The 26,787-nt window shown below is 45.9% G+C and overlaps 1 protein-coding gene across 1 annotated transcript; it reads right to left on the bottom strand.

Annotated features, from left to right (window-relative positions):
* Plat (plasminogen activator, tissue type) lies at window positions 1-26,198 on the bottom strand. Its single transcript, XM_027395279.2, has 14 exons — window positions 25,987-26,198; window positions 15,030-15,117; window positions 13,515-13,557; window positions 10,831-10,968; window positions 10,364-10,474; window positions 9,684-9,858; window positions 8,787-8,878; window positions 7,207-7,381; window positions 5,806-5,891; window positions 4,075-4,270; window positions 3,799-3,935; window positions 3,569-3,709; window positions 2,114-2,277; window positions 1-897 (listed from the first exon to the last, which is right to left on the bottom strand). Exons 2-14 carry the CDS (start codon window positions 15,102-15,104, stop codon window positions 739-741), a joined length of 1,692 nt encoding a protein of 563 aa, XP_027251080.1. The 5' UTR covers window positions 15,105-15,117; window positions 25,987-26,198; the 3' UTR covers window positions 1-738.
* Window positions 26,199-26,787: the final 589 nt, after the last annotated feature.

Raw genomic sequence — 26,787 nt, forward strand, 5'->3', positions numbered from 1 at the left:
TTTGAAAAGTGTGAAAAATACCTCTGGATTTATTATTTAAGTACAGTATATATAATACAGAGTTATGGTAAAAACTAAAATAGATTAATATATAAATATGCTAATGCTACTTCAATTATTAAAATCAAATAGTTCTCTCAACTATCTATAAAGTTTATAAAGAAAAAAAGAAGATTTACACTGTATACAAAGGAATACCTCCCAAGAGTTGAGGAGTGGGAAGCGGGTGGAGAATATTTGATTTCAAAGGTCTTATAGGGCTATGATCTAGCCAGCCAACATTTATGTCTCTTAAAGGCCCTGCTGGGCCCTCCTGTAACTATAAATATACATTCTTATCCCTAATGCAAACTTTCTCTTCTGAAAGATTAACCTGGGCTTTACTGTTGAGACATGATCTTTTGTCTTGTGGTCCAGAGTACAAAATGGTGGCCCAGGAGGGTGGACTTTGGTCTACCCTTCTTTTAAATCCCAGAGTTGTGGGAGGGTTGGCATTTTCCCATCTTCTCATCAGACAGATTTTATTCTAAAAATCAGACCTTCGTCCCTGAAAACATGCAAATTGTGAAGTACCTGTCACAAATAAATGCTATATCCTCTCCTACAGACTCTCCAACCCTCTGCTGAGGAGCAGTATCTAAAGATGATAGTGTAAAGGACACTTGGCCTTTTGGGTGTGTCTTCTATAGAAGAGGAAGGCAGGGCCTCCTCCAGATCCAAGGAGCTGGGTTGTCTTTGTCATTGCTTCATGTTGTCTTGAATCCAGTCTAGGTAATTAGTAACCTTGGTATATACTCCAGGGACATCCTTCTGCCCACAGCCAATGCCCCAGCTGATGATGCCAACCAAGGTCATGTGTTTATTGACCATACACACCAGTGGTCCTCCCGAGTCACCCTGTGGAAGAGCACAGATTAGTTGTTTGTATGTATGGCAGAGTGTTTGGAAGCAAATTTCCATTGCTATTTGTAGTATGAGGATCGTAGCCCTCAAAGAACTTTGTTCAGGGAGGGAGACTTGAGGCTATAGATTAGGCTGTATCTAAATTCTGGTAGAGCAGCATTAAGAGCCTGGCATGGTGGCACATGCCTTTAATCCCCGCATTCAAAAGGCAGAAGGAGGTGAATTCCTGAGTTCAAGGCCAGCATGGTCTACAAATAGGGTTCCATGCCACTCAGGACCACACAATGAATGAGACTCTGCCTCAAAATAAATAAATATCCACTAAAAAACAAAACACACAGACTTAAGATAACTGTTCAGAGCTGGGGTATGGCTTAGCAGTAGAGCAGTTAAAAAGCCAAGAGCTCCATTCTTAGCACCCAGGAAACAAACAGAAAAACTTCTCAAGCTTTATAAAAGCTGATTTGAGTGGGTATCGTGGTGGTGCACACCTTTAACCCTAACACTTAGGAGGGAGAGACAGGTAGCTCTCGGTGAATCTGAGGCCAGCCTCTTCTACATAGAGTTCCATGCCAGCCAGGACTACATAATGAGATTTATCTCTTAAAAAAAAATCTGATTTGGACTCTTCTACTAATTAGTTGTATCGCCTCAGTGAACTATGATTCACTTTTTTTTTTAAATCAGGTGTTTACCATCTGGGTCTTAATGTCAACGGTTGTTCTGTGCTGGTTACCACTTGGGTCTCAATGTCAGCTGTTGTTCTGTACTTGCCTCCTAGCTCCTTAGTAATCAGGAAATGGGAATTCCAAGTCCAGTGAGGACTCAGAACCTAAAATGCCTTGCTTCCCCAACTGAAGCTAAACTTTGGAAACTCTTTCTCAACCTCCTATCCTTGTCTTGCATCCCAAGGGGATGCCTTTTCTTGTCCTGCAAAGCAGGCCCAAGTTCTCCAACACCTTCAGAAGGCAAAGATTTAATTATGTTGTTTTACCTGTCATTTCAATGGGACTTACAGGGAAATCCTGCACTAGGTGGAGTTTCCTGCCACAAACCCGGAAAATGTGCTGCCATTGAGATGTTTTAAATTTAAGGAGCTTTGGCCTTTCTCTGTCGTTTTCTTCTTCGAAGCTCCACTTTTGAATCCCAGTGTCACACCCTCCACCATGGCTCTCACTCCCCCTGCCCTTGGGACATCCATCGAGTTTACCTGGCATGCATCATGGACATTTTGGTTGCCTCCACTTCGGGTGTCTCCAGCACACAGCATATTGTTTGTGATGGTTTTATTAAACAAATTCTGTGAAGTACAGCGGCTCGGTGGGTACAGCCTAACATGGGCTTCCTTCAGCCGATCAGAGAAGAAAGGAGATGCTGAAAGAAAAGGCACAGATGTCTCAGGGTGGAGACATCTCTTCCAAACCTTTTGGAAAGAGAAAGCTGAATTTTCCAGTAACAGTTAACCTAAATCAGGTTTTTACGTAAGACATGACCTACGTTTCACCATTTTGACCTCCAGCAGTTCTCTAGGGTGAGGTCACATTTCTCAGTAGCACTACTGACAGTTAAGCGAGATAGTTATCCATCATGAAGAGTGTCCTGTATACCACAGATGTATGGCAGCCTCTCCTAACCAAAGGCTAGGATCAGCCTTCTGCCAGACATGTGACACCTTGGCCACAATGATTCCAGACACTACCAATCGTGGCCTGGGTGGTGAAATCACCCCAAGAGAGAGCCATTGATTTAATCAGGCGTTCTATTATTTACTTCTTATAATTTAATCAGGGTGCTTGCCCTGTTTCTACTTTGGCAGTGAGGAAACAGAGGCTTCAGTAATTAAAAGAAATTAAAAAGTGTTTAAGGTCAATCTAATGGTCCACTATAATCCTGGGACACTGCAATTGCAAGTTGGAAACCACTGTAGGAAACACCATGAGACCCCATTCATTAAGTAACACAAATACACATCCGGCTTGAATAATCATTCCCTCAAAGGCCAGTGTGCTGAAGGCTAGGCCTGTGGTGCTCTTTGGAGATGGTAGAGCTTTTAGGAAGTGGCTCTGGGAGAAGGAAGTTACAGTTGGGCAGAGAGTTGAGACCCAGACTCTCCCTTTTCTCCCTTTGCTTGTGTGTTACTCCGAGGTACACATTTCCATGGCTGTAGGCACCTCCTACGATGTATTGCTTTGCCACAGACCCACAGACTGGGCCAACTGACCGTGGTCTGAAACTTCCAAAGCCATGAGCACAAGCAAAGCTTTCCTATCTTTAGGTTAATTTATCTCGTGTTCGTTGGCCTCATTAGAAAGCTGAGTGACACAGTCAGGGCCCCACAGCTAAGCCAGAGGCAAGTTTGGGAGACAAACTCAACTTATACAACTCCAGTGTCTAAGAACACACATACCTTTACACCCTCCCTCTCTATCTCCGCTGGACTACAAAGCTTTTCAGAGCACTTGCCTGTCCCAAATTCCTGTGACCAACACACAGTGTCCCCATAATGCAAGGAAGCAGATAGCAGCTTCTCATCATACAGACAGGCAGAGTTCCACCTGAGTTTTTCCGTGTCATGCCACATTTGGGACCAGAACATTGTGCGACCACTTCCCCTCCATCTGCCACATGATAGATAAGGTTGGAACCAAGACTTCCTTCCACTTACATTCCTCATGCTTGCCATAGCCAGACAGCTCGCACTCTGTCCAGTCAGGAAGCTGCAGCTTGGGGTCAGGAAGGCAAGCGGTGCTGACAGAGCTGCTCTCCTGGGCACACTGTTGGGTATCTGACCTCAGCTGCAGTAATGCTGGGAGTGAGAGAAAGGAGAAGAGAGTGACTCAGTGAGGGGAGGGACAGGGTGACAAAGAAGGGTGTGTGAATATAATGGCCTTTTACCAATGTCATTGTTGTAAGTGTCATAATCAAATTCATCATGGACTATGTATTTTTCGATCTCAAATGTCTGCTCCTCCTCTCCAGGCACCACCCTGTATGTTCTGCCCAAGACCACTTTAAGATGCTGGGGAGGAAACCTGGCAAAAAACAAAAAAACAAAACAAAAAAAAATAGCATGGGTATATTTTGTAAAACTTTAAAAAAATGTTGTTGGATTTTGCCTTGAGTGACATCCGTGGGCTGGCTCCAAAGCCTCAGAGAATGGGCAGTCCATACCTTTCCACAAAGCAGTGGGCGGCAGACAGCACCCAGCAGGGACTGATCAGCACCCCTCCACACAGGAATCTCTCTCCAGGAGACCTTCTGTTCTTGACAAAGATGGCAGCCTGCCACGGGTGTGAAGTGATGTCTGTGAAAAGTCCTCCTTTAATTCGAAACTGTGGCTGTTTGTATTGCCTCAGGCCGCAGGTGGCTGGAGAGGAAAGAACAGAGAAGGGGTGGGTCAGGCCTGTAGTGTGAGGACAGGGTTGAGAGAATCCCACATAGCTTTCTTTACCTGTCAGAACCTTGCTTTTTGCAGGCTACTGCCCTTGAGCATGCTGATACAGAATGATTTAACTGTCTCAATGGTGGTGAAAGCTACAACTTTCCTTTGTTGAGCACAGTGACATACCAAATATTATATATGTGTATCTATATCCTTCCTAATACTAAATTGTAGGAAGGCAGGGAAACCTCCACTGGAGGTCACAGTGACACCGGGATTAGAGCCCAAGTCCGTCTGATTCCAAATGCAGGGATCTTTCTTCCATGCATCGTTCCTTCCAGTCTTGCCTCTGGTGATTTCTTGGTTTAAGATATCATGCAGTCTTGCAGACTTCCTTCTCAAAACCCTTTTCTTTTCCATCACCTCGGCCGATCCATCCTCCAGGGCCAAGTCAAGTCCCACATCACAAGGCTCTCGTTAATACCATGGCCTCTTGTGGACTTCCTCAGAGGAACCCATCACAAATGACCTTGGCTGGGACCTCAGGTAATGTCTTACTTTCCAATTAGAGTCTGTTCTTTGAGGAACACTCTGGCTTATCTGTGTGTTTGTGGGGACTGAGTATTCTTGGGCAATTTCCAAACTAAACTTTCACGTTAGGGACATGTGCCAACTTGAATTTTCTGTCTCCCACCCTCTATCTATGAACATCTCGGTTCCCCTGTGTGAAATGGGCTCCATGAGGATGTGGGAGCGCACAGAACTTGGTGGGTCACGTGATTTCCGAGGGCATTTTCCAATAATTGGACACTGAAGTCTCCCTGTCATCAGGCTACTGGAGAAATGTAACAATTGCTATCTAAGGAGCCACAATGTGAGACCCCTTTCTCTTCATGGTCACCAGGACTATCACCACCTCCGAGGTAGCCAGAGAGAAAAGTCAGAGCCTGTTGCGTTTGAAGAGAAATTTAAGCATTGGTCTTCCTTTCTGTCCCACATCACCCCCACAGATCTAGACAAGTATGAATGTTACCATCTAGGGAAATGAAAACCTGGCCTCACCCCTTGGGGACCCGGCATGCATGGCAGGCAGTACCCCAGGTCTGTATGCAGGTGAGAAGGTCCCTTTAAGAGACAAGCTCTGCCCACTTCACCCTTCTTTCTGCTGTTCCTCTGAGGAGGCAGCCCTATCTGTCTCTCTGTCTTTCTCTCTTCTCTCTTCCCTTCCCCTAGTCCCTTACTTTCCCCCAATAAACTTTCCACATAAGTTATGTTTGCAGGTATCTGTCTGTCTCTCATCAACTGTTTGTCCCTCACCTGCCATAGGGCCTTCCAAAGTTCTACCTTGTACCACATCATAACAGTGCCTGTCTACCATCGATTCAGTCATGAAAGCCCCCTGCCCCAAAGGTCCAGAAGTTATAGACGCTAAGACAGTAGTGGAAACACAGGATATGGCAGAGAAAATAGTGAAGAGATGAGCCTGGGAAAAAGGGGAGTGGTGGCGAAGTGGCTCTTACAGCACGGGGACACATCACAGTATTCCCATGTCAGCTTTCCGTCCTTCATCACATGGCACCAGGGCTTGGCATCCCCATCTGGATTCCTGTGAAATAAGTGACATTCACATCTCAGGAGTAGGAGGAGATTAGGTAGACCCATGGCAGAACCAAGAAGCCAGGAGCAGGGGTCCCAAACTCCTCTTGACTCTAGCAGGCCCCCCATGAGGGAAGATGATTCCTTTTAGCTTCCATTTGTTCTGTCAGTGACACAGTGTTGGGAAGAGCTAGAGCTGCCCTATGAAGAGATTTTTACAATACAATATTATGGCAGTGCAAAGAATAGGGGTTTTGTTTGCAAAAATCTATTTATCTTAGAATGGGGAAATGGCTCATTTGGTAAAGTGCCTGCTGCATTGGCATGAGAACCTGAGTCTGAATTCCCAGAACTCACATAAAAAGCCAGCAGTATTGGGTGTGGTGGAGCACACCTTTCATTCCAGTATCTGGGAGACAGAGGCAGAAAAGTCTCTGCCTACATCACAACTTCCAGGCTAGCCTTGTCTACATAGTGAGTTCCAGGCATTTCAGGGCTATATAGTGAGGCCTTGTCTGAAAAAAAAAAAAAAAAAAAAAAAAAAAAAAGCCAGGCATAGCAACCTGCTCCTGTAATCCCAGTGAGGGGAGAGGGAAAAGGGGCAGGGATCTCAGGGGGCAGAGAACAGGTCTCTGAAGCTCATGGGTCAGCCTAGTCTAATGAATTAGCTTCAAGTTCAGTAAAAGACTCTGTCTCAAAAAATAAAGGTAGAGATTGATGAGAAACACACACACACACACCTATGTATGTATACATGGATCTTCATGGATGTGCACACACCCACATTAACAAGTACACACATACCCCACTCCACCCCCACCCAAAATAACAAAACTGATGTATCTTCTTTCTCAAAAACAAGTCTAGGGGCCGGGTGTTGGTGGTGCAAGCCTTTAATGCCAGCATTCGGGAGGCAGAGGCAGGAAGATCTCTGTGAGTTCGAGGCCAGCCTGGTCTCCAGAGCGAGTGCCAGGATAGGCTCCAAAGCTACACAGAGAAACCCTGTCTCAGGAAAAAAAAAAAAACAAACAAAAAAACAAGTCTAGGGATAGAGAGCTGACTCAGTGGTTGAGTTCAATTCTCAGCAACCACATGGTAGTTCACAGTTGTCTCTAATGGGATCTGATGCCCTCTTCTGGCAAGCATGTGTACTTGCAGATAGAGCACCATACACATAAAATAAATAAATGTTTAAAGTAGAAAACTAACAGGTTTGGCTACATCATGTTCATCATCTTTTACGTAATGCTCAACATTGAATCTTCTCCCACCAGATAACCCAGGTCTCTGCTGGGAGCTGACTCCCTTAGATCATAGCTACATACCGGCAATAATTATGTCTACCCAGGCCGAGTGCCTGTGAGTTGGTCCTCCATGCTGTGTAACTCTTGCCTATCAGGATCATGGAATTCCACGGGAGGCAGGAGGCCCTAGAAGTGGTGAGGCTGTGGGTGCCACGATAGGTTAACCCTTTTCCAACATAACAGTCCTCACTTTTTTCTGGAACAACAAAGCGGTTAAACATTGATGTAGCAAGTTGCAGAGGTTCAGCAGGAAGGGGTGAGTCTTATCAGTGGTGATGGTGCTGGGAGATGCTGTGAAGGCATTAGAGGGGTTGTGGTGATAACCCATGACGAGGGAACCAGGGGCCATGCTGATGGTGCTGCTTTCTCAGCTTTGCTCTGTCAACCTTGCCCACTTCGGTCTATGCACCCTCTGTGTGAAACTGACCAAGTTTGCCTCTTCACTTCACTATATTTGAAAGTGCCTGTAGCGTTATCTTGATCCTTGAACTCTGATGTTGACCAGATGAGGAAGGGATCAGCAAGAGAAACCATGTCTGGTGCAGGAAACCTAGCCAGCTACCCAGGGCTATTGAAGTCATGGATCTTGGAGGGGAACCTATAACCACTACTTTACTAAGCCAGCGTAATCCCTAACTACATTCTAAATATTTGTTCTTATACCCAGGGGTAAGTGTAGTCCTGACACGTCATTAGGGAAACTTCTCTTCGGAACAGATGGAGAGGTCGTTATAGAAAGAAACTGCAACCAATAAAAGAGTCGTGGAGGCTACTCCCAATGGATACAAATACTGTGTCTAAGGCTCAGGAATCATTTCGGAAGAGGGAGTGGAAAGACTGTGTAAGAACCAGAGGGTCCAGGAGTTTACTGTGAGAATTTATCTCCTTGGAAAAGTCTCACCACCATGAATGCCTAAACATGAGCTGAACTAACAACAATAGATCTGCTAAGCAGATGGGAGAAAGTCCATAAAGTCTCAACCCTGCACAGAGAGCCACAGGCAAATAAGGAATGCTGAGAACGGGCAATACAGTCTTCCCCAGAGAAGAACACACCATTTGGTTATCAGTACCAAATAGCCCTGAAAACAGCATACACGTAACTAATGTTAGAAATATATATGTATATGAATTGTATATACATTGTACATGCATATATAATACGCATGTGGTTACATTATATATATGAATGTAACCACAATTAATTAAAAAAGAGGTCATTAATTTTAAAAAGAGCAACCAAGTGTATATGGGAGGGTTTGGAGACAGGAAAGGGACGGGGGAAATGATACAATTATAAACTCAAAAAAAAGAGGAATTTTTAGAAACCAAAAGGACTAGAAACTGTGGGTTCAGCTTCATTCTAAGCTTTATGGATGAGGGTGTTGACGGGAGGTAGGGAATGGGCCCAAGGCTAAGCAAACACTAGAAGACAAGATGGATGATGATACAGTCTTCTGATGCACTTCACTCTGCAGCCACATGGTTAGCTCCCTAGCCTGCTCCTTTCCTTTTGGGCATGGAAGACTGTTAGGTTTAGGGTCCAGATGCTCCTGCCTTGGGGATACTGCAGGGGAAGGTGCAGGGTAGATGTCACTTACCCTTAGGACAAGCTGGCATGCTGCAGAACTCTGGGATATACTTCCCTGCCTTAAAGACATAGCACCAGGGCTTGGAGTCTCGGTCTGGGTTTCTGAAAAATCAGCCAGGGAGGACCAATGAGGGTTGAACAGGAAACCTCCCCTCCTGGACCAAGGACTAGGCATGCTGTCGGGGGCAGGGTTAGTGCATCTTGGGCTGAACACTGTTAAGTTTTACCATGTTAGGCAGAAATATGACTCCACTGTGCTCTTTATTGGGGGATTAAGCACATTATAAGGAAACGTGTATGGGAGCCAAGTTGACAAGGGTGTACAATAACCACCCATGTGTCAACACAGCTGACCTATAGTGTCAGGCACATAATTAAACAGTGATCCAAGCACTGCTATAAAGATGTTTTGTAGCTGTGGCTAACATCCACAATCAGTTGAGTTTAAATTATCCCAGACAAGGAGGGTGCACTTTGAATAGGCAGTTTAAGGCATAACAGTATCTAGACAATAATAGCAATTCCTATCTGAGTTCCCAGCCTGTTGGTTTGCCCTACAATTACAGATTCAGATCCTACACAGAGATATGAATGTCAATTCATGTCAACCTTTAAATCAACCCCTATCTCCATACCTACCATCTATGTGTCAATCTATCAGTCACTGATATATGGATGCATCTATCATCTATATGTATGAATACATGTATCTATCATCTCTCTACACATCTACATATTATCTATGTATGCATTTATATATCTAGATAGCTACCTATCTATTTACCTGTCTGAGGGACATCAGCTCTGCTTTTCTAGAATAGAAAAGGTCTTCCCCTGAATGTAATATTTCATATCACACACACACACACACACACACACACACACCGATGTGGAAGACACCTCTCACCTGCAGTAATTATGATTCCCCAGGCCCAGCTTGATGGCATCTGGCCTCCTTGCATTGTAGGTCTTCAGGGACAGAACACTGCTATTCCAGTTGATGCACTCAGCCCCATTTTCTGCTGAGCTCCATGTGCCCCTATAGGTGATGCCCTGGCCCGAAAAGCATGTTGCTCTGGTATCTGATTGACAAAAGAATACCAAAGGGCTTGCAAGGGAACTCTGCCTTGCCACAGCACAGTGGAGCAGGCTAGCTGCTGAAGCCACTGGAGCTCACAGTGAGGGTCACTCACAATACTGTCTCCAAGCTAGACTGTGGATTAACACTTCAGGCTCTAACCACTTAGCCCAGTACGTTGTTCCCTAAATGACCTTCTCTCTCCTCCCTGGACCCTGCCCTCCAGCAAACATTTCCTCTCATTTCCTGGACTGTTTTTTTTCTTAAGATTTTATTTATTTATTATGCATACAACATTCTGCTTCCATATATATCTGCACACCAGAAGAGGGCACCAGATCTCATTACAAATGGTTGTGAGCCACCATGTGGTTGCTGGGAATTGAACTCAGGACCTCTGGAAGAGCAGTCGGTGCTCTTAACCTCTGAGCCATTTCTCCAGCCCTCCTGGACTGTTTGACAGGCAGAATTTCAGAATGTCTCTCACACCCACCCACCAAAGCGCTCACCTATGTCACAGCGTTTCCCAACAAATCCATCAGGACACTGGCAGACAAAGTCGGAGAAATACAGGGCCTGCTGACATGTACCCCCATTGAAGCATCTTGGCTCACTGCAACCTGTTGAGTGTAAACAAGGAGACCCCTAACTACTTTCAAAGTAGCTCTAAGAATACAGGAATTAAAATTGCAAAAATATTCTGTATGTCAGCCACCATTCCACAGTTCACAGCACAACTAACCCTGATGTCAACCTCAAAGTATGCATATTATTTCCCACCTCACAAACATGACACTGAGTCTGGGCAAGTGAAGGCTCTCCCCGGCCTCAGTTTTCTGGAGTGCTTTCACATTTGCCTGGGCAGATCACACCCAAAACATGCTGAAGATCTGAATCTGACAGGAACCACAAAGGAAGGGTTTGGGCCCTGGCCCTGAGTTCAAGGGCAAGGCCACCATGAGAAGTGGGTACGTACTTCTGACAGGCACCGAGTGGCATTGTGTCGAGCCACCATTGCAGCGGCAGTATTCCACCCGACTGCTTCTGAGCATGGGGCGCAGCCACGACTGAAGATGTTGGTAAGTCGTCTGTGTTTGCTCATCTCTGCAGGTCACTGCAACACAAAACAGGCTTGTCTTTTCAGGACAGACTCAGGAAGAGGGGAAAGCCTGGCTCTGCTTTCAACACACAGTAAACACCTCCATAGCTCTGTGTTCTGAAGTGAGGTCTACAATAGCACTGTGGTGAGGCCTCTAGTCTATTTCGAACATGTGTGGTTTTTATTGTCATTTTTCCTTACAAAACACATCATAACGCCCCGTTATTTTTATATCTGGGGCCATAGCACGTATAGTATATTACATATCATGGATAATCTGGAAGTGGTTTAAAGTATATGGGAAGATGGGTTTTGCACAAATACCAGATCTATTTACAAGAGAGATTTAAGCATCTGTGGATTTTGGTACCCCGGGGAGGCCCTAGAACCAATCCCTGCTAGATACGGGTGATTATGATCTACTGTGTATTCCTTAGGAATATGATGGTGATAACAAAATACTTATTTTTTCACTAGAACTCTTTTATTATTATCTTCCTTTGATGAACATTTGTTTTGAGATAATTTGACTATGAAAATTTATATTAACTGATAGTCTATTTTTCCTCTTTAATCAGTCAAAACTAATGCTGGGGTAGTTGTGGTAAATGCCTTTAATCCCAGTACTCAGGAGACAGAAGTAGGCAGATCTCTGGATTCAAGGCCAGTCTGGTCTACAGAGCAAGTTGCAGAAAAGCCAGGGCTACAGAGAAACCCTGTCTTGCAAAAAACAAACAAACAAACAAAAATCAGTGAAAACGATCCCTCCCTGTGTAACTGACTACAAGGTTTCTAATCTATAGAGTATTACCATTCAGAATAAGGAAAACTAGCACTTACATCTGTCAGAAAATGTGCTGCTTAATAGTATTTGTCATGCAATGAAAATATAGCAGCCATTTAGCCATTGCTTTTCTAAGAAAGTATTGACTTGGTCCACAGGGTTAAGTGAGAGTGGGGTGAGAGCCGGCACATCCTCCTTGTAATGTCTATAGCCTTTACTTTGAGTGAGACACTGACTCTGCTAAGGGATTTTGCTCAGGCAGTATCCACCCCCAAAAAACAGTGATAGCAAGGAGTTCTATCCTCTCCAAGCTGAAGGGAAAAAGATTAGAGTACCTGAGACTCTAGATTCCAAAACCTGCCTAAGAGTCTCCAATCATCTTCCTAAGCTTTCTATCACCTTGGCTTCCAGTAACAGCAGAGCCTTGCAGGACAGATACACCTCACCCCATCCAGAGCTGTTATCCACTAAGTGGGGGCTGGGCCTACATGCAGGACAGCATGTCAGGCCACATCATGGGCAGAGTTGCTCCATTCTGCATAGTCCTAGCCCCAACTCCTGCTCCATTCTGCACAGCCCTCGCCTCTACTCCAGTTTTTCTCTACCAAAAACAGGAGCTCCAAAAGTGCCACAAGAGACAGTGTTGGGACACTGAACCCCTTTATTTGTTCTTCGGAGTTTAGAGAAGTGTTCCAAAGCAGGGCTTGGTGATACCTGTCTGTAATCTCAGCACTTATGAGGCTGAGACAGGAGGATTGCTGAGTTTGAAGTCTGTATTAGTTATACACTCAGTCCCAGTCCAGACTGGGCTATTATAATGAGACTCTATCTCCAAAAACAAAACCAAAAAAAATCATAAAACTAAAAAATTAAAAAGAAAATAAAATGATACAGAAAGGCTTAGCACCTGCTCACCTCCACAAAAGAGTGAGGGAGAGGAAGGGAGAGAGAGAGGCAGAGAAAGACAAAGAGGAGAGAAATGGAGAGATGGGGAGGGAGGGAGAGAGGGAAAGAATGAAGGAGGGAGGGGGAAAGAGATAGGGATAGATAGAGAGGGTTGTGGGGGGTGGTAGGGATCTGAAGCTGGACTTGGAGCTCTTTGACTTTAAGTCAAGAAAATCAGTTGTGGGCATTCTTCACTCTTCTTGAAAACCTTTGATTTCCAGAACCAACTCAAGACATGAATTTATATCGAGAATTTCCTTCCAATGCCTCAGTGAGGTAGCCGAGGTCAGTTATTCTGGTTTTACCAACAGGAAGCAATGGAGCATGGGATGGTGGCAGATGTTGAGTCAACACTGGTGAGCTCACAGCCCAGGAACACCTAGAGGAACGGGCAGCTCTGCCTTCCCAGGTTCTGCTGGGGTTCTTTGGCAGCCTCAGTGGGTCATCTCCTTCTGTCAGGGCTGTTTCCTTATCTCTGCATCAAATACTTTGAGCCATGTTGAGACACGGTCTTTCTGTGCAGCCCAGACTTGCCTTGAATGCATGATCCTCCTGCCTCAGCCTCCCAAGTGCTAGGATTATAGACATGAGCCACCCCCACACAGCTATATGATACCAGCTTTATTATCCCCTGACAGCTTGATTAGGTTCCCCTGGGAACTGGGCTGGCCAGCCCCAGCTGACTGACAAGTAGAGAGTAGGCAGACATTTCCACAAAAGCACCTGGAAAGATCTCATAACCATCCTGCAAGTGGGGACCTGATGGAAGGCTCATCCCCTGACAGTTAAAAGCATTATGAGGGCTGGGCCTGCTTCCCCGTCTACTCCTCACCTCTGTAGGACCGGGCTCCTCTTCTGAACCTGCTGCGAGTTCCCTGCAAAGAGACCAGGATGGAGGAAGGGTCAGCGCAGGCTGGGGAAGACCGGCCAGGAACCACCTGCTCAGGAGCGCCTCCTTTAGGTGAGTGACCCAGCTAGAGAATGCTTTTCTTACCCTTTTGTCAAGTATCTGCTCTTTCTACACACGGAGTGCCACCCAGAAGAACTCTGGGCACAACAGAAATGCTTCCTATTTGTGTTGTCCAATGTGGTGGTCACTAACCCGTGTGACCACAGACTGCATAAAATGTAGCTAATGTGACTGATGAACTGCAATTCCAACTCTGTTTAGGTCATTTTAAATTTAAGTCCTGGTGCATGGATAGTGGATTCCAGAGGATGGTAGACTGCAGCTCCTTGTGTCTATTATGTAGCCATTGGGGTGCTATATAATGAGAAATCTTGCACCCCAGTATTGCCCAATTGGCCTTTTACAGTACCCTGTGTTGAGGTGAGGTTTTGGAATTTGGGTGCAGCTTCTGCCCCCCTACTTCAGTAATTCTTGATGCCTGTCTTTCCTTAGTACCCTATGGATGCATTCAAATACATTTTTTTTCCTGGGCTGGGGACCATATCCCAGGCCCTATGCAAGCTCTTTCCCCCTGAGCTTCACCCCAGCCCTTGGTTCTTTGAAGCCTATGTTAATGTTAAGGTGTGATCTCCCCACCTTCTCATTGGTGGGATTGCTAATGTGCACCACCCTACTCACTCATTAACAAAAATGGCTCTAAAGGAGACAGTCAAAGGCACAGAAGCAGCATTGAGAACTGTTCAGTCTGAGACATGATTGGATTCTGCTGCTGGGATTTGAACCCTAAATATCCTATCCAGAAGGGAGTGTGTGCATTGTGTCTGTGACCACTCCCAGGAACTTCTCCCATCCTGACATGCTTGGGAAAAGCATGAACACTGGGTCACACCATGAACATCTGTAGGCTTGGTGGCCCAATGGGGTAATAGGTGATACTGGGGAATGTTATTTTCAGGTGTGTGACTTTTGTTTATGCTGTGTTTGTTTAAGTCTGTGAAGCTGTGTTACTGTGCCTGTCTAAACACCTGATGGTCCTAATAAAGAGATGAAAGGCCAATAGTGAGGCAGCAGCAAGGATAGGTGGGCCTGTCAGGCAGACAGGATAAATAGAAGTAGGAGCTGAGGATTGAAGGAGCAAGAGAACAAGGAGAGGAGGATGTCAGGGGTCAGCCACCCAGCCAGCCACCCACTCAGCCAGCCATGGAGTAAGAAGGAAAGTAAGATATACAGATACAAGAAAGTTAAAAGCCCAGAGGGAAAACAGAGATGGGTTAATTTTAAAAAAGCTGGCTAGCAACAAGCCAAACTAAGGCCGGGCATTCATAAGTAAGAATAAGCCTCCGTGTGTGATTTATCTGGGAGCTGGATGGAGGGCCCCTCAAAAAGTCGAAAGAGTAAAACATTGCACTGCAGGGTGAGGCATGGAGGTGGACTCACCTGGCCAGGCAGTGTGAAAAGCACTCCGAAAAGCAGCAGTACACACAACAACTCTGTCTTCATCTTGTTTCCCATCTCTTCTGTGCCCCTTAAGTTTTAGAGGAAAAAATAAAAGCAATTAAGCATGTGATGTGGGAGGGCAAAGGACCATAGAAAATTCAGGACCATTTATTTCAGGGGACCCTTTCAACATTGACTCTTACAGACAGTGGAAGATTTTACACATATCTGTCTGTCTATAAAGATATATAGATATGAATATAGATATAGGTGTGTGTGTGTGTGTGCATGGAGAGAGAAAGAGTACAAGTACATTAAATTTACCAACCTAATTATGAAACATTCATCTCAGTGGCATTAAACACATGCACACTGCTATGCACTCATCTCAACACCCATTTCCAGAACTTTATCCTGGTGAAAACTGAAATCCTTTGCTCTCCCAACCCCTGGCCACCATCGTTCTACTTTCTGTGTCTGTGATTTTGATTACATTGCATACGTCATAGACATAGAATCACACAGAGTCTGTCCTTTTTTATAGGTGTAGTCACTTAGCACAATGTCCTGAAAGGTCATCTACACTGTAGAATCCTTGCCCTTTTTGAGGCAGAATGATATTCCATTGTTCAGGCCACATTTTGCTTATGCAGTTATCTGCTGATAGACAGTGGTTGATGAAAGCGGTTTTTCCCAAAGATTCCTGTGGGCTGAAGATTAAGTAAGACCATCCCTGGCACTTCTTGGTCACCCAGGGGCCTGGCTTCCTGGGAAGGAATCCCTGCCTTGGGAAGAGCTAGTAGTCACGGGATTGTCTTCTCTGACTATCTCAGAGGTCGTTGTAGGGATTCTATCACTGGCATGTCATGGTGCCAGGTCACCTGCCTCAGATACCACAGCTTTGGTCATTTTAATGAAGGCTCCCTCCATGTTAGTCCCAGTTCCCTTTGGAGTATCTGTCTCCTTTTTTTTTTTTTTTTTTTATAGACACACAGATCTGGTAAAGAGCAGATCTGCAGAAACAGAGGCAACCTCTGCTGTTTGGTCACTGAACTCGTATCTCTCTTCACACACACACACACAACACACACACACACACACACACACACACACACACACACACACACAAACCCCATCCAGTTTCCACTTGCCTTTCCCCATGCTTTCTGCTTTTGGTGGCTGAAAGTAGGTTAGTTGGCCCGGTTCCTTTGTGGTCTGGCAAGCCCTCTCACTCCTCCGTCCCCAGCATCAAAGCAGGACTTTCCTTCCCCTGACTCATTTCCCTTCAGTCACAACAACTCTGATTCCCACCACTATCCACTCAAGCCCCCACAAACCACTGGCTTAAAAGCTCCCAGGATCCATCCTGCTTACAGCTGGCTCTGGCCTCTCCTTTTTTTAAAAAAAGAACTGACTTTTGGGAGTACCACCTAGATTCCTCATGTGCCCCAAGATCCCTTCAGCTCCAAGATGAAAACAGAAAGGGAGGTTGAGCTGGGAGACTGCTGCCTGCTGCATCCATCTGGGGATGTAGGGAGGGAGTACAGAGTTGCAGTGAGAATGTAGAGTAGAGCAAAAGTGCATGTTGGGATGATGGTGACAGCCAGAGGAGGGAGTGTAGCCACTGTGGAGGGAGTGATGAGCCTCAGATGAAGGTGTATAGAGACCCAGGGGAAGGGAACAAAAAGCTGTGGGGGAGAGAGAGTGTTAGGGACGTGAGAAAGAGCCGGTCAGGGGATCCCAAGGAGTCCTGTCCTGCTGGACCCAGGATCTTTGCTGTTCTTGACCTACCCCAAACAGGGTAGATGGGGCAAGTGGGGGAGAGGGGGGACCGTGGAAGCCTTTCCTCAGTGGAGGGCCATCTGGGCTACAGCACCTTTCTGCCATTAGCAATTCCAGAAGGAAGGAAGTGGCAATGGAGGCCACCTAAACAGGCACGTGGAATCTTTTCATCGATAATTTTCCCTTTCTCAGCTTTCTTTAACTTTTCCCTTTCCCAGTTTCCCCAAAATTCCACTTAAATTCACCCTTAATTCTATGTCAGTAGAACTGAGTGTAGATATCCCCTGATTTTCCTGTCCTAATTACCTGGTAGCCTAGAGGACAGGAAGAAACTGAACATTTTTGCAAATGTGATCCAATGGCTCAACCTTTTCGAACCAATCAGCCCATTCAAGGGGGGCTTTTGGAGTCTTTGTTCTTGACACCTCCTAAATTACTGGGGTTGTTTTTGTGGTTCTGAGATAGGATCTTGCTATGTAGCCAGTTGGATCTTGATGACAGGGAAATGGTCCAATCCTGCTTCAGCATGTGGAATGCTGGTGTCTTAGTTACTTTCTTATACCGTGGAGACACAGTGCCAAGCCCAAGGGGATTTAGAAAAGAAAACATTTAACTGGGGGATTGCTCACAGTTTCAGCAGAGCAGGGAGCATGGCAACAAGCAGGCTGGGCTCTGGAGAAGTAGCTAAGAACTTTCATTTTGATCCATAAGCATGAGGCAGAGATGGGGTGGGGGTTAATTGGGAATTGTGTGGGGTTTTTAAACCTCAAAGCCCACCTCCAGTGACACACCTCCTGCAACAAGGCCACACACCTCTTAATTCTTCCCAAACAGTTCCACCAGCTTTGGACCAAGCATTCAAATATGAGTCTGTGGGGGACCATTCTTGTTCAAACCACCACAGTAGTATTACAGGAATTCCCCACCATGCCCAACTAACTCAAGGCTCTCTTGATGTCAAACCATTACAAAGTAAAAAGTGCATCACTGATGCCTATGCACACCCTCCTCTCCCCAAGAGGCCAACTCTTGTCCTGATCAACAGGACAGAAGGGACAACAGATAAAGAGGCCGAGCTCATAGACAGGGCTGCATTGCATCATAGTAAACCCTTCTCTATAGGAGGGACAGGAACTCAGACATTAAGTTAAGTACTTGTCACTTATCTGCATCTGGGCTTTTGGCCTTCCTGAGCCATGAGCTAGTGAAGATGAGTTGCACACAGGCAACAAATAGCTCTTTCCACATTCCACAGAGACAATCCTAGCAAGCTGTTGGATGGGCCACATGGCCTAAGAGGATGACAGAGAAATTAGTCACGTGCTGGGTGAAAAGCAGTGCAGCCCCAAAGCAGGAGAAAGAGGGGGAGGGGAACTTAGAAACTTGGTTTGATTTTGTGGAAAATGTGGGTGTTGAAGTCATGGACAATGCTTGGACAAAACATAAAATAGCCAGTAGAAGTGTGGACCTAAATTCAAGGTCCAGAGGGTGAGGATTTGACTCCATAAATTCTGGGCACCCACCAAAGGTGTTCATGGGTGCTAGTGGGTGGGATTTAAGGGATACATCTGAGGCTTGCTTTATGAGTACAAATACATAAGTTTTTCTGTGTTCTCTTCATGTTGCATATATAGTAATGTCCCAGTATTATTAAAGAACTAGCATGAAACCAAACAAGCAAGCAAGCAAAAAGGAAGGAAGGAAGGAAGGAAGGAAGGAAGGAAGGAAGGAAGGAAGAAAAGAAGGAATAAAAACGAGGAACAAATGGCAGGGAAGGGAGGGGGAAGGCAGGGAAGATGACTGACTTAACTTTGTTGGGCTATTGTCCAAAAGGTGATAGAATGGTTGGCTGTAAGACCTGTCATCTCCAAGTCCCAAAGGCCCAACCACGGTAGGCCCACCCTTGCACAGAACTGAATTTAATGGATTAGAACGAAGCACTTTCTTTAGTGATAGTGCAGCAGGCTCAGGACTTGGCAAGTCAACGCAGCTTCTGCATAAATTAGAAAACTCGGGGTACATGACTTTGCCAGTAAAACTCTGGTCTAGGTTTCCAGGAAGTGTGTGTTGACAGGCATTTATTTTTGTGTAGTATGCAACCTGCACATTTGCATTTATCAGTTGAATTTTACTCTGAAATGCATCTCGTGGGCAACTCGGCCCTTCCTGCCTGCATGCCAGGTGCAGTTCTGTTAGCTGCTGCAGCAACCGTGACACCGTCAATTGCCCCCGAATCTGCAAATGATGGGAGAAAGGGAAGACAATAGGGGGCTTTCAATAAGCTGGCTCTCCTGGAGACGGACTGCTTCCAAGAGCCAAGAATGTGGACCACTTTGAGAGAGTGGAGATTGTGTCACAAGTATGCCACATGGAAGAATAGTACTCGAAGGATGCCAGTCAATAACTGCTAGAGTCAGGACTGGACAAAGCTACTGGAATAGCAATAAAGTGATTGACAGATAGCTTTGGAAAAGGCAGAGGACATGTCCTCAGGGCCTTTTCATGGCCCTGTCCTCTTTGCATCCCTCACACAACCATCTTTCCCCAACAAAATCTGCTCTCATGAAGGAATTTAATAGCTCATTCACAGAAAGGAAAAATGACTGAATGAAAAGATGATTAATGATGCTGCTCCCAATATTGAGACAGAAAATGAGCTCCCAGCAAAGCAAGGACTAGCTAGATTCTTGGAGTCCTCCTCCAGAGCTAGTTTTCTGGGGTTTCTGTTGCAACGTAAGTGGTGACACTCGTGTAAATGAATAAAGTGCTCTCACTCATACACTGGCCACTGTTCTCTTCTTTATACATATGTAGGAAAGTGATTTGTAATAAAGGAACCATGTATATACATGTGGTCAGCTGTATACATTCAGTCTGAGATTTTGTGCAAGCTATGCTGCTATTCACTTAGAGGTTGGACCACAGGGGACTTGCGCTTTGTACTTGGGCAAGGGAGCTAGCTGGTTAGAGGAGGCCAGAGCCTGACAGGGAAAGGCCACTGGGAAGCCACACTGCTGTTAAATTTTGTAACATATGCTAGGCTGTATTGCTTCCATCTTTGTAAGGACACTCCAGGTGAAGGCACCAGCCCCCCATTTAGACAGCCATGATAGTAACACGTGCTCGCTATGACCTTGCCTTGGTCACTAGAGGTTAGCTGCCTGCCTCGTGGCAAGGAACCAATCAGAAGTTAGCTGGTGGTGCTATGCTTTATGGCTCTGGGTGTGCTTTACGGACAAGTGCACAGCAATGATGCGAAGAGCATAGCAACCACCCTGGGAGGGCCTATGGGCCATAACAAGCAATTGGCCAATCAACACAGGGCAAGCCCTCCAAGCCTGGAGGCACACCAATCCTGAGCCTGTGCATACCTCTAGACACTCCCCTTACGTTGCCCTACAAGATCGCTCAGCAGCTGGTTCGAGGGATCTTTGCTAGCCATCTGCCATGGCGGATGGGTGAAAGACCCAAGCTAACATGGGGTTAGCTCGTTAAAAACAATAAAGCCTCATGCAGTTTGCATCAAGCTCTCGAATCTGCCTGGTGATTGGGGTGACCGTGGTCCTGGGCTGGGACCCCGGATACCTGAGTTTTTCCGGGGGTCTAACACAGGATCTTATTGCTTTGCTGAAAAATTAATTCCTCGGAGATCTGAGTTGGGGAGTCAGCTTTGAAGAGTAACAATAATCCTAAAATAACACATGGCCTTGAAGCCACACTTCCACCCACACTCTACCATCACAGCCCAGAAAGCCAACCCATTAGAAGTCTCCAGAACAATTGCAACATCATAGACTTGTTTCTAGAACAGAAAAAAAGGTGAGGTGAATTGTTTTCATAGAAAGTGGGTCTAGAAAAGGGAAGCAGGTTACCATAGAAGCTCCTCTCTGGGCCCCTGGCCTGGTGGCACACACCTGGAACCCTAGCACTTAGTGGCAGAGGGAAAAGGACCACAACTTTGAGGCCAATCTGGACTACATATTGAGGTCCAGCCACACAGAGACCCTGACTCAAAAGAAAGGAAAAACTGCTTACCTTTCCTTCTCCAAGCAGAGACATTCCACCTTACCCCATAGACAGTGGATTTGATTTGCCTCCTTTTGCAGGGAGTGAATGTACTGGTGATTAAAAAAGCATGCTGAGCATGCTAGGCTCTACCATTGACCTACATTCCTAGCCCTTGGGTTTTGTTTTTTGTTTTCTTTCTGGGGGTTATTTTTTGTTTTTGTTGTTGTTTTGTTTTAGACAGGATCTTCCTATCTACCCCTGACTGGCTTTGAACTTGCTTTGAACCATCCTTCAGGCTGGTCTTGAAGTTTTGACCTTCCTGTGTTTGTTTACTGGATGCCTGTATGATAGGCATGCACCACCACACCCAGTCAAACTATTTGTAAAATCTGCCAGCAAATAAGAAACGCTACGGCTGACAAGATGCTTCGAGATGCTTCAGTAGGTTAAGGCCATGATGACCTGTGAGCTCAAGTCCAGAGACTCACATGGTGAAGAAGAGAATCAACTCCTGAAAGTTGTTCTCTGATCCCAAGCATAAACACACACACACACACACACACACACACACACACACACACACACACACACGAATAAACAAAAAAAATGTGATTTTCAGAAGCAATTCTTCTCAAAAAAAAAAATTTTCCCACAGGTCAATGCTTATTTTTTCTTTTCATTTTTGAACAGAGCTCTTTATAAGAATGAGAAAAGAGTTTCCCCTTCCTTCCTTCCTTCCTTCCTTCCTTCCTTCCTTCCTTTCTTCCTTCCTTCCTTCCTTCCTGTGTGTGTGTTAGTGTATTGATACAAGGTCTCACGTAACAAAGGCTGGCCTTAAATTTGCTAGGTAACTGAGGCTAACCCTGAACTCCTGATCCCCTTGACTCCATCTCCCAAGGGCTTGGAAGAGTCTGCCTCTTGATATAATTTGACAAGGATGTGAAAGATGAATAGAACCCTCTCTGGCACCCCCACCCATCAGGACAGATATTTTAGCAAGTAGGCATGACTTGTGTCTAAGTTACATAGAATTAGCCTAGGGAAGATCTGTAACAACCATGTTGACTCTTCTCCTCTACCTCCTACCAGGCAACCTGGTTGTTGGAAGAAGTAAGCAAGAATTGGTTGTGGGTTTAGGAAATGTGTCCTGCATCCTTTTGAGATAAAAACAAAAGAAACTTGGTTAAATGACCTCATAGCCTGCTGAAGAAAAAGTGAACTCAGCCAGTCAGTGCCATGCAATGCTCACTCCAAAGCTGGAGGCTAAACAAAGAGAGTCCAGTATCCATCTAAGCTCCCGGGCTCCTTTCAGTCCCTAAAGCAAATCCTACCCTACCTAGGTGCAATGAATTAACAGTGAAATAATTTGGTGATTCCTCAGTCTGCCTCTGGATGTTAACACTTTTGAATCAGGTCATGATCAGAAGTGTTCAGACATGGCCTTCAATGAATGAATCTGAATTTTACCAGCCTTTCCAGAGAGTAGTGCTGCAATGAATGAGACATGTGCTTGTATGAACATGTAACCCTACTTCCACAGCAGAGATCTTAATTCCTGTCACTTGCCTGGCATTGGGTTTTCAAAGCACCTTCTGTTCATTAATCGCTTAAGACAACATATCTCACTTTACAGATATGAAACCAAGACAGAACTTCAAAAACACTGCTTGGCATGGTAGCTTGGGGACTGACACTTGCTACCCCAGTCTCTGAGCTCTTCCCACTTAGTGTCTGCATGTCACTTGCTCATGACATACTTTTTTTTTTTTAATTTCTGATGCTGTGGGTTGCACCCAGAATCTTGTACATAACTAAACGCATGCTTAACCACTGAGCTACAACCCAGCCCTACTAGTAATATTCTTACAGTGCCCAAAGAGACCTAACATTCCTCAATGCAGGTAACATGACCCTTGAACTTTCAACGTAGACCCCCCCAACTGCCACTTACAGATCTGGGTGGACAGTGTTGCTTCTTGGAGCCTTAGTTTTCTGAGCTTCCTAATGAGCTAATCCTTTCCATCTTGTATATTTTCCAAAAGTTAGAGAAGTAATAGATACAGATCCTGGATATCTGATGCCTGGCGGGTGTGCACTGCATTTGTCATGAATGCCTTCATCAACAAGAACTCAAATTGCTTGAAGCCACTGATAAAGAAGAGGTGCCAAGCTCTCAGAGGTCCTTATGGTCTTCAAGGGTTAATAACAAATTTTCCAAGCTCAAATGGCATGTGATATAAATTGCCATGCCCTCCCTTCATCAGTGTTCAGAGAGCAGTATGAACAGGAGCCATTATTTCCTGAAAGTAGAGTAATATATTCCATCCTTAATCTGTTTTCTTATTTGTCTTTTTCAAGCCAATTTACACCACACAGCAGGGTCTCTGAAACTCTTTGGGAATTTGGAATTAGCAGTTGACACACCTAGATGCTTCAGTGTGGTGTCCTAATCCTTGGGTGTAAACCAATAGAACATTTGCTTCCACATAACAGACTTTCAGTACAAAAGTCTACAGTGTGTGGGGCCAGCCTAACCTGGCAATGATAGTTTCAGAGGCTCCAGGTGGACTCAGGGCTTCTGGGTCAATCCCCAAAGAAAATTCTAAGGGCCTCTGATGTGTGTCAGGAGCATCTCATAGTCAGTCTGTATACCTCAGTCGAATCTGTCAGTCACAGGTCACCCCCAGAATCTTGGCCAGTGGAATGGCACACACTGCTAAGGACACCCAGTTCTTTAATTACAGCACAGAGAACAGCTGGCCCATGTTTCCTGGGCTGTGCTGACACAGCTCTCCTGGGCTGCCCCTTCAAACATGCCAGAGAAATGAGTGCTGCATGACCAGCAATCTGCTTCATTCTCTTTTCCAGTAACCAGGAATTGAGTTTAATCTTACCTTGTGCTTCTATCTATAAATGTTGGTCTCCCATACAAGGTGAAAGTAGACAGCTGGGCCAGTCTTAGAAGACAATGATGCTTAACCAAGGCTTCGAAAGTCTCTACTTGTAATTTTCTTTTTCTTTCCTTCCTTTCCTCTTTCTCTCTCTATCTCCCTCTTTCTTTCTTTGAGATAAGATCTCATTGTTTCCCAAACCATCCCTGAACTTCTGATCTTCTTGCCTCCATCTCCACCGAGTGCCAGGGATTAGAGGTGTTCACCACCACACCCAGTTTATGTGGTGCTGGGAATTAAACCTAAAGACTCCTTGCATGCTAGGTGAACACTGTCCACTAAGCCATGGCCCCAACTCTAGCTCTAATTTTCTATAAATCTGGGTCATCAGCACTCTGATTGGGTTTGAAATGAGACCCATCACATGTTGAGACCTGTCACATGGAGACCCATCACATGACTAGCTCAAAGCTGGCATTCATTCTTGGTTTCTGTGTTTAGTCCCTTCATCCAGAATTTTCTGCCAGTATGGCCAAAGCTAATGCCCCCAAAAAGGAATTAACAGAGTATTCCAGGCCTTTATGACCCCATTTTACCCCAGACCAGAGTTGAAAACAAGCAAAAAACTATTCTGAGACAATAGATGCACAGTTGCCAAGCAGTCAGATTGCATTGACTGTGTCAACTCAGACCGCAAAAGGCTCTCCCTCACAGAGACTTGGTGTCTCAGAGAAGTGTGGGAATTTTACAGTTTGAATGGAGCTAAGCCCACTGCCATCGCTGATGAGCCAAGTTGCAGCCTCCTCCACCATTAGACTGAAAACAACCACATGTGTTTTCACCTCAAGCTCACACCAGTCCTTCCAGTTGATGAGCTCTGCAGGACTCTGTGAGTCATTCTCACCCCCTGGCTGAGCACACTGCTCAGTGAGCACTCTGGATGTGTGCAGCTTCCTCTCACCAGACCCCAAAGCTTTAGCAGAAACACCGATGCCCCTCAGCTCCTCCTGGTTGCACCAAGCATCCTTGGTCTGGGAGGAAGCAGATAGGCTGCTGTATATGCCTTGGGAGGCTTCCCAAATGATCTGGGGGGTGTCCTGGAAAGTGTGTCCTAATGATCCAGCTTAGGTGTGTGTGTGTGGGGGGGGGGTTGCAGCTAGTATTGCTTCTGCCAAGATACAGGCTGGCTCTCCTGAGAACACTTTGGGTAGAATAAACTGATGGGCAGAGAGAACTATTTTAGTGTTTCCAGTATCCAGTCTGGGACTGAATATGATTTAACCCCCACTGGATGTATGCACTCAGCATGCAGCTGACCTGAACTGATGGGCTCTACATAGGCCAGGTGTGCAGCTCAGAAGAAGAAAAAAAAATCCCTAAGTAGTCTTGCAGGAAGTGTATTCCAGTTGTCTTTGTGATGTGCTCATGGGATTGTAAACCCCCCACCTCCACCACACACACACTCTTTTGTATACACCCCTGCCTCATTATCCCCTCCAGAAGACCAAACTGGCCACCAGATAAACCATTGCTACTGCATTTCTTTGCACTGAAGTTTGTCCTTGGTTATCTGGGAGCTACGCATACTTTCCCTCCCTCCCCCACTCTCCTACTCCCTCCCCGCACTGTCTCTGTGAAGTTAGGAAAACAAAGGTCCCAAGAGAATGCAGAGAGCTTTAGAATTTTCCTGCTGCAGCATGAGAAAGCAAGGGCATCGGTGCATAGCGAGCAAGGGGTGAAACTGACCGGTAGAGCGTTGAGAGGACCAGAGGCTTGCATCCTGACTCTAAGTGCTAAGGAGAAGTTCCTCAAAATCCCGACTACTCTCGTCCAGCATTTCCTGCCTAGTTAATCATGCTGTTCGGGCAAATCCCCCTCCTTGATGTCCAGCCTGTTTCTTAGTGGGTCCACTGAGAAAAGAAGGCAACCATAGAACACCCGCCAGAACCCTCTCGGCTCTCCAATGTAGTTACTGCCTGTTAGTGCCGCTCCCATTGTCTGTTCAAAGAACCCGAGTCATTCTTTTTACTTTCTCCCCTTACTGTGCAAGCAAAACTTCTGCAAGAAACGCATCTCTCCTATTCTCTCCTTCTAGGAATCACTTCAGCTTACCCGGAGTCATTGCAAAGTACTACCCCTACTGTGTGGATGCTAGCTGGTCCTCTTTCTGCCTGAATTACAAGGAATTAAGCATTTCTTCGCTGCCTCAGTTTCCCCCCAAACATTTCAAAGGGTCAGAAGAGGGGTCGGCTGTTAGGCGCAGGCATTCAGCTTACCCCTAGTTCTTGCTTCTTTCCCAGCCTCGCAGGGGCTTCTTCTTGCCGCTGAGCTGTTGGGTCGCCGCAGGCTCTGTCTCCTTGAGCAGATCAAGCCAATTTTAAGGTTGAAGGAGGGGTGTGGCCAGTGGCTCTGTGTGGGCGGGTTTCTCCGGTGCCGGTGGGTGCCGGGTGGACCCGGCCACTGCGGAGCCAAAGGAGCAGCCTGCGTCTCTAAGGAGGGGGAGGAAGTGCGCGCGCAGGAGCACAGCCAGTCTTGGCTTGACGCCAGCTTGATTATTCACCGTACTGATGTCATCGAATCACAGGAATTTTCAGAGTTGGAAGGGACTTAAGAATCATCCTGTTTTAAAATCCTGGTCTCAAAGGCCTAAAAGGGACTCCCAGGATCGGCTGCTCTAAGCCTCTGTCTTGACCATGAGTTTATAGTTCTAAACAGCCCCGCCGGACTAGGGATGTCTGGATTCTGAAGAAGTTACTACCCCTCAGGACACATGGATGCTGTGCGGGGTTGGGAGTGACTGGGGACAGTAAGCACATGACGTCAGGGCTGTTGCTGCTCTCCCTACTTCTGACCTGCTGCTCTCCCTAGGCCTCTGGGCTGGGGCGCTTCCCGGCCACTTCTCAGCGGAGGGTTCTCAGGGAATTGAGCAAAGTGAAGGAATGGAGCAGGAAATCCATCACAAGCCATCCTTCCCCTAAGCCCTCCCCCGGAGGGGGCGCAATGAAAGCTCTTGAAAACTGCCATTCTGATAGCACAACCTACAGAAGCCTCAACAGTCCCGAGGCACTAAGTTCCCC

Source organism: Cricetulus griseus (assembly GCF_003668045.3).
Source record: "Cricetulus griseus strain 17A/GY chromosome 1 unlocalized genomic scaffold, alternate assembly CriGri-PICRH-1.0 chr1_1, whole genome shotgun sequence".
NCBI classification, from domain to species: domain Eukaryota; kingdom Metazoa; phylum Chordata; class Mammalia; order Rodentia; family Cricetidae; genus Cricetulus; species Cricetulus griseus.